General features: G+C 54.2%; 1 protein-coding gene across 3 annotated transcripts in view; it reads right to left on the bottom strand.

Moving 5' to 3' along the window:
• Positions 1–1,818: 1,818 nt before the first annotated feature.
• The window catches only part of CHD6 (chromodomain helicase DNA binding protein 6), a 140,059-nt gene continuing 133,427 nt past the window's right edge, over positions 1,819–8,450 (bottom strand). For all 3 annotated transcript variants that reach the window (XM_032838476.1, XM_032838479.1, XM_032838477.1), the window contains one exon: positions 1,819–2,795. In XM_032838476.1, coding sequence (XP_032694367.1) covers positions 1,899–2,795 — 897 coding nt within the window. In that variant the 3' untranslated portion in view covers positions 1,819–1,898. The remainder of the gene's footprint in view (positions 2,796–8,450) is intronic.

Below are 8,450 nucleotides of genomic sequence, written 5' to 3'. Positions count from 1 at the left end.
TTCAAAAATATATCGATTGAGTGATTTGTTTTTTACATAAATAAATTATATTGATTTTTAGGATTTAACAGCTGAAAAAACCCTTTCTGCTTCCACTGGAGGCAAAACTGAACAAAATGTTAGTTAAATAGAGAGCAGCATTTCTAAGAAATCTGTTGTCAGCATTTAGACCATCTATGCTACAAAGATGTCATTAAATAGGATTTGCTCATTCGCTGGATTCTTTCTTCATACTCACGTGATCAGTTACAGAATTCCTTAATTTTATCTGATTCATAACGCTGGGACTCCACTGTCTGAAAATACATCTGATTTTTCTTTTTTTCCGGTCACAATTTAACAGACTTCTTTGAGATGCTCATTTTAACATTTACATAATTTATAATCCCAAATGTATAAAAGACAATGACAAAAGCATCATAAATAAATAATGCAAACTGAAATAGTTATGTCGAACTTTTGGACCTTCTGATAAATTAGCAAAACTGTAACAGAAAAAGTAAAAAATACAGTAAATCGTGACAACACAAAGTGAAACTGGTACTAGTAACACTTCCAACATTTCCAACGGTCCTGCACAGCCCTGTGCCCCCCCGGAGTCCTGAACCATGAGCTTATTTCAAGTCTCAGAGCGTGAATGGTTGATAAAAGAGTTAAGACCCTCAGGAAGGATGGAACATGAGTGGGGAGGGGCAGATGGTGGGGTGGGCGCCCCTCAGGCAGGTGCTTCCCGAGTGAGGAGGAAGGGAAAATGATGTTAATTTGCAATGGTCTCAGCTAACTTGATTTGGAATCTGGGTCCAACTGCAAAATGGAAACCGGAGAGAGAGAGAGAAAAAAAAAAAACCAACCAACCAGAGAGAGGAAACAAACGTTCACAGTCATTTATAAAAGGTGGCACACACATGTTCTGACAACCTCAAATAATTTTGACGAAGGGACCTAGCAACGTGTAAAAAGTGTTGAGTGACGCTACTCTCCCAGGCTCCAGAAAGAGCCTTATTCCTGGTGAAGGGAGGCGCAAGGTCAACACCCGTGCGGGCCCTGGTAGCGGCCGGAGCGACTCTTGAGAACGAGGGGGCCAGATGCCAGCTGCGTGCTTATGAGCCGCGTGCGGCCCCCCCCGCCCTTGGAGGGCAAGCCCCTCGCCAGCCCCCCGTGGCCGGCAAGAACTCTGGGGGTGTAAAGCTTTCTCATCCTGAGAGTGAGCCTCCGACCCGGGGAGAGCGCACACGTGTGTATGACGATGCCCGGTCAGTGTTTCTCTTTGCTGCACGTGTCTGAGATACCATGAAGGGGGATGTCCTGTTGCTACCAGTAAGGTTTCTGCTCTATAAAGAAATGGATATATGCATTTTTAACCGTTAGTTATATACTCCTGCCTACACTACTCATTTAGTCATCATGATAAAATAGGGAAATATCGGAACGAAAAAAATGCACCAGCCTTTCCTGTTTCTGTGCTTTTCGGTTTCCCCATCACATGCTTCCCATTCAACACAGCTCAGGGAACGGGGAGCTCCTTGCGGTCTCCGTTCTTCGGCCCTCCGGCGGTGGGTCCCTAGACAGCTTTCTTTTGCCATTGTCCCTCCTCAAATAGTGGGAAACGTGGAGGGGGGGGGCGCGTCACCACGTACTGTATCAGCTACGGCTGCTGGAATGAACGTGTGGGTAACACGACGAGAATTCTGTGCCTCCTACACTAGGTCGACAACACTCAGCTAATGAAGTGGCAAGACCCTGCGACTATTAACATCCGTGACCACAGTTCTCAGAAAATTAGGTAGATAGTCTTACTTATGGAAACACAGGTTCTTATGAAGGTGAAGTGAGGAAGTAACAAACCTTTATGGGATAAGAAACTTACAAGTCACAATCATTTCTTAAACGAAAAAGTTCTAATTGGTGTCACTGTTAGAGTCTTTGAGGCCCCCCTCCCTGGCCTGGGCTGCATGTTCTCTATCCGGGGGCCCGGGGGCCCTGGATTCGGGGCAGTTCTGATCACTGCCTGGCTCCTTTTCGGACCCGGCAGCGGGCTCTGGGTTGGGGTTCAGACTGTCCCCTTTTGTTTTCTTCTTCTTCCTCTTCTGGCTCTCCAGACCTATCACCTCAGAGTGTCTGGCCTGCTGCATCGCCGGCAGAGCCATGCCCATGCCAGGGGAGAGAAACATGGATGGGTAAATGAGTCCAGGAGACACTCCTGGGATGAGAAATGGGTTAAAAGCCACAGGACTACTGGTAGTTATTGCGGGTTCGGACTGATCAGAAAACGGACCAGGACCAGGTTTGTCTTCAGCCAATGTGTCCGTTTTTACATCATGGCTACTTGGCTTGTCCTCTACAGTCTTCTCGGTCGCCGCGGTCCCACTCTTCGTTGTGCTTGGCGGAGGCGCGGGAGCGGCGGAGGGGCAGGCGGCGGCCATGGGCGCGTTGAGGAGGCCCCCGACTCCGAACATCTGGGGCACCGCGGCCATCCCTGGCAGCATCATGGGCAGCATGCTCAAGGTGCTCTTGACCTCTTCGCCCGTGGGCATCGCGGCAAAGCCGGCCGGGAAGCCCACCAGGCCCGTGAGGGGGATGCCCGGCATGTTTCTCATGTTCTGGAGTCCTACCAGGTCCATCCCAGCGATGAGGCCATTCATGAACAGGGGCCCCATCCCCGCCGGAGAGTCCGGCACGATAGCCGGAGCCTTCAGGAGCTCGCTCCGAGGCCGCCTCCCCCTTCTGCGGGGGCCCGCATCTCGAAGGACAGGCTCAGCCAGGGTGTGATTGAACTTGTTTTCTGGGAGAAACCCCTGAAAAAGGACAAAGAAACACAGGATGCGCAAGGTTACCGGGTGGCATGTGACGGGCTGGGGACAAAGACCAGGGTTCTGCTCCAGCCTGGCCTGTCCCTGCTGCACGACGGACGGACCCAGGCGGGAGCCCCCCCGCCTGCCTGCCTTGCCAGCTCTTGCCTGCCTGCCTGAAGTCGCTCCCTCCGAGGCCAAGAGCCACCAACCAGCACACGCAGGCGGCATCTGCTCTGGAGAAGCCTGTCAGGGCACTGGGAGCTGGAGCCCCGATAAGGACACCCAGGTCTTAGCTGAGACTTGCAGCTGGGAGCCCTTGGCCAAAGCGAGCATTCCTCTTCCTTGTGACACAGGAAGCTTTTTAATGGAAGCAACAGCAACAAAGCAGAGGAGGGGAGACAGAGCTTTGCAGCCGTCGGACCTGGAACTTGGTCCCAACTCCGCAACAAGCTGTGGGACTTGAGCCACAGCCGGTTAGCCTCTCAGAGTTCTGGGGAGAAAGGTCTGTGACAGCTATCTGGCAGTTACTGAAAACCAAGTGTGCAAGATGTGATGTGGCCCACGGGAAGTGCTCACTGAAGGGATGCCAGTATCTGCGCGCAGCCCATTCCCCCTGGGTCCCAGGCTCCTGGGAGACCACCGCTCAGATGCCGAACCCTACACGGGTGCTGGGACGAGGGCACTCTTGCACATCGCTGGGGAAAGGCATCGCATCAAAGTGACGTTCTGGGTGGCCTCAAGGGAGACAATCTAGTTTTGTCTGATCAGAGGGCGGGGCTGGGCTGTGCTCGTTTTCCTGCTGAGCGAAGACCCCAGGGCCAAGTGCCTGCAGCCTGGACTGTGACTGCGCCACGGACGTGCAGCCACGCCGGCACCCGGGTCACCAGCCCTGCTCACAGGACACCCCGCCGCTGCCTCTGTGGATGCTTGCCAGAGGGGCAGGGAGCCGCAGGGCAAGTGCGAGCCTGGCAGTGGGCTTGCTGCAGCCACACTCACTCCTTCCTCTGTGCCTGTGGCCCAGGAGCCCCGCGGGGCAACGAGGACGCACCAGTCCCTGCTGGGGAACCTGCTGTGCCAGGGCTCACTGCCGGCCTATGGGGAGAGAACAGAACTACTGCTGCAATTACCATGCATCTAACTTAAATCTGCTTCCAAAACAGCCCGAATAATCTCTATCCTGAGAAATGTTTGCCCCCAGGAAGCCCCACCCCTTCTCCTCCCTGCGGTCGTCCGGCTCATCCAGGAGGCGCATGTCCACGGACGGCACTGCGGGTGCAGGGGCACAGCTGCGGCTGCCATGCAATCTGTCTTCTCTATACAGCGGAGCATAAAGAAAACGCCCTTCCCTGTGGGCCCCTGAAGTCATCTCTCCTCCTCCTTGTGGTTCCTGTCACGAAGCTGGTATCATTCTACCACCTTCTCTTTGATCACAGCCACGGTGAGCCCCCAGATGTTCAGAGTGGCCCTGAGGGATCTGTAACCCTGGGTCTGTCCTGGGGATGCATGTTGCCATTGTGGCCGGAACGCGGAAGCGGGGATGGGGCCCTGCACAGAGGCAGCGGTGGGAGTGAGGCTCCGGGCGCTGCTGAGGCTGGAGGAGCCCACGCTTCTCCCGAGTCACGTCGGCTGCCTTTGCAGGATTCTCAGCCGTCTGTATCAATGCGTTCCCTTCCTGCAGGGCTGGAGTGGGGCGTGGGGGGTGGGGACGTGGCAAGACAAGGCTGAGAGTCCACCAGTCTACGTGGAGGCTCGGACTCAGGGACCCAGCTGCAGGTCACACCAAGAGACGTGAGAAGGGCCAGAGAAACACTTTCATTAGGGCTGAGTGTTAAAGGAGACAGGACAAGAAGGCAAGGAGCCCACAGATGCTTAAGGGCTGAGACTGGCAGCCAGGTGTGCGCAAAGGCAGGAGGGCTCCTCACACCCTGCCTGAGGACGCCCACTTGGACTTGATTCCAGGAGCCCTGGCGTCCCCGTTCAGCTCACTGCCTAACTGCTAATGAAGTAAAATCCCTCCAAAATCCAACACATCTCTGCTCAAAGGGGCAGCTGCAGAGACGGGGTTGGTGGGTACCATGGGTTCAGGTTCTCTGGGAGCACACGTGTGGGGCAGCAGCTGGGAAGGGAGGCATGAGGCCCATGGTCACGGGGCGTGGGCAGTTTTGGAAACCGGCGACGGTGGCCGTCCCAGGGGGCTGGCAGGGAAAGGAAGAGCAGCAGGAGTAACGACGGCACCACTCAACACGCTTTTATCCCGAGTCAGGCAGATGCTAAGGGCTCTGTGCACATTATCTCAATTAGCAATCCCACCAACCCTGGAGCATCAGCACAATCATCACAGCCATCTCATAAAGAACTTAAAGATTTGTAGACATGTGAAAAACGAGTACTTGAATGTTCCCAAATCCCCAGGAATTATGTCATTTTTGAAGTTCTACATCTGCCCAAAGTCCTAAAGAATATTCAAGAAAAACCAGATCATGAGCAAAAAGCTTTATGACAGTCGACTCTAAGAAAACTTTTCTCAAAAAGCCTTGGTTTAGGGGCGCCTGGGTGGCTCACTGGGTTAAAGCCTCTGCCTTCGGCTCAGGTCATGATCCCAGGGTCCTGGAATTGAGCCCCGCATAGGGCTTTCTGCTCAGCGGGGAGCCTGCCTTCTCCTCTCTCTCTGCCTGCCTCTCTGCCTACTTGTGATCTCAGTCAAATAAATAAATAAAATCTTTAAAAACATAAAAAGAGCCTTGGTTTAGAATAGCAGAGGGAAATGTGATTGTTATGCTCTGCGCCCCTTCTTTCTCACAGAGTAAGAGAAACGGGACCTGCTCCCCAGGGCACAGCTGTGCAGGGAGACCCAGCAGCAGACCCTGGGGCTCCCGGCCTGGGCTGCCACACGTGCCACACTGTCTCGTATCCCCACGCGGGAGGACAGGTGCCTGCTCTTCGTGGGGCAGCCGCTCACTCCGGCTCTGGGGACGATCACTTGGGGAGCAATTCCTGCCTGGTTCCTATTTCCGGAGACAGAGAGTAGGGCTTGATGGACCAGGGCCAGACTAAAAGCAGGACTTCTGATGCACGCCACCTCAGCCGACGGCCCTGGCCAGGGGAACCACAACGGGACCACTGGGCATTTCCAAGACCTCTTCCCTGAAGCCCACCCACAGCCAAGAGCCAGGGAAAGGCGCCGGGGTGTGTCTTTTTCCTTTATACCCACGGAGTTCCTTCGTAACTCTCCAGCGGGGAGGGTGTGGATAGAAGTCTGAGGTTGCGAAGCAAACCCAGAGCTTGCTGTAAATCAGATGTTCTCTACCATACTCTGAGTTCAACCAGGCATCTAGGGCCAGACAGCTCATCCAGACCAGCCTGCATCCCGCAGGAATCTACGACACGCTCCTCAGGTATCGGGATGTCCAGAAGCATCCCTCTGTTGCCCTTGTTGCGAGCCTCTGATGTAGAGAGAGTGCTGAGCCCTCTCGGAACTGGGACCCCGCCAAGGAGGCAAGTACGGGTTGCCTTCTCCCGCTCGGATCGGAAGAGCAGCAGCAGAAAGGCCCCAGGGGTGAAGAGAACAGCTCCTCATCCATGACGACGCCAAGAGGGGTGCTGGCACAGGAAGTCGGATCTCACCACTTCCTGTGGGAGCGAGAGTCCCTCTAGCCGCCCAGCTGCTGCCCACCCCCGCAGGTGCCCCTCCCAGCCGCTCAGCGACCACACACGGCGGCCAAACTGGGATTTGGCAGCTCTCCCTCCTGGCAATTATACCCTGAGAGCAAACCTGCTTCCTCTTCCAGGGGAAGCCTGGGGAGAAGGCAAGGAGAGCAAGGAAAAGGAGAGTCAGATGTTAAGCAACACTGGAGGCAAATGTAGTTTTCTAGATGACACATGGGCATTCCAACTCAAGAGACATCTTCGGCAACAGGTAGCGTTTACTCCAAAGCCTATGGATTACAGCTCTCGAGCTGAACTCCTGAGTAGAGGCAGAGAGGAAGGTGGTGACCAAGACGTCCCTACTCTTCCCAGCAAGGCGAGGAGATTTAGCCAACAAACATTCACTGAGTGGAGAGAGACCTGACAACCAAAGAAGGAGGTACATGTGGAAATGAAGTTAAAATTCCTAAACACACAATAAAACAAAACAAAAGCTGGCTCTAAACGATTTTTTTTGGGGGGGGGGGGGAGGTGCCGCCTGAGTGGCTCAGTTGGTTGAGAGTTGGTTGTTGGCTTGGGTCATGATCCTGGAGTTCCTGGATGGAGCCCTGCATTGGGCTCCCTGCTCAGTGGGGAGTCTGCTTCTCCCTCCGACCCTTCCCGCTCTCATGCTCTGTCTTGCTCACTCTCTCAAATACGAGAACAAAATGTAAAAAAAAGACATTTTTTGGAACAATTTGGGGAAATCGGAATGTGGACTAAATATTATTAACATTTCCATGTGTGGTAATGGTAATAAATGGTAATAGGTAGGAAAGTATTCTTAGGAGGCACACGCTGAAGCGTTTAGGGGTGACGGGTTATCTCTGCAAGTTACTGTCCAATGACAACAAGAAACGAGCAGAAAACCCTACACACGCATCTGTGAGACAAAGGTAACTTCCACCTACATGTGCACGGGCCCATACACCTCTCACGTGCGACCACCACGTACTGGCGGTCCTGGGAGCTGAATCCCATGTGCAGCCCATGGCGCTCGCCCAGCCGAGCCACAGCACACACAGAAGGGGCTGAGGGAAGGGAGAGGCTTCCTGAGCTGAATCTGTTTCCCGAAGCAGGGGCTCGCCACGGGAAAGAACGAGTGCAGCACACCCGAGAGGGCTCCTGTCCCAGCAGGAGCTGAGGGAGATGGGCCCTCCTGTAGTCAGGCAGAGTGTCCGGTCTGCGCCGTGCTGGCTCGTCCCCACTGGGGAGGCTGGGCAGCCCTGGGGACCAGGTGCACGAGGGCTTCCTCGCCTCGCCTTCCTGCAGGACAAGGGCCTCTGAGGCAGGGACTTGTGTTTATTTCACGAAGGAGGGAAAATGTGTCTCTGGTAAAAGGCTGGCTTGAGAGAACAGCTTAGAAATGGGTTTTCTGGCAAGGCATCCGTGTCTGTAGGAGCGTGAACATTAATTTCCAGAGAACACGAGGGAAACTGTTAGACATGTAGAAAGAAATGGAAAAGCCAAGGAGGAAACCATGTGGTTTTTCTGATGTGTGCCTACAGCAAGAGCTAAGAAGCTACAACAAAGCAAGGGCCAGAGTCTGTCCTGGATGACTTTCGCGTGACGCTGCGTGTGGAAATGCCGGGAGAGGGGGCGGTGGCCTGCGGGCTGGAGAAAGGCCGTTGGGCTAAGGACTACAGCTGCACCAGCGTGCACAGCACAAGCGCGTCTAAGCAAAGGGGTGCTAGAGACACCCTCAGACAAGAGAGCAAGAGAGGGGCCAAAGGGCACCTGCCCAATGTGATGAGTTTTCTAACAAGCAGCCAACCTTGGGACGGGGCCCCGGCCCCATTCCTGCAGCGGCTGTGGTCGGGGATGGAGGTGAGGGAGTGCAGTTCTATCTGCAGAGCTGCTGGAACAATCCATCAGGTGACAACATCAGTCACAGACTCCTTGAAAACATTAAGTTACAACTTTCTTTTGCAAAAGGAGGAAATGACTAGGGTGGGTGGTCTTCTGGAGCTGAGA

Source organism: Lontra canadensis, unplaced genomic scaffold (assembly GCF_010015895.1).
Source record: "Lontra canadensis isolate GAN:19392208 unplaced genomic scaffold, GSC_riverotter_1.0 scaffold105, whole genome shotgun sequence".
Lineage (NCBI taxonomy): Eukaryota > Metazoa > Chordata > Mammalia > Carnivora > Mustelidae > Lontra > Lontra canadensis.
This window is presented reverse-complemented; position numbering and strand designations above follow the sequence as displayed.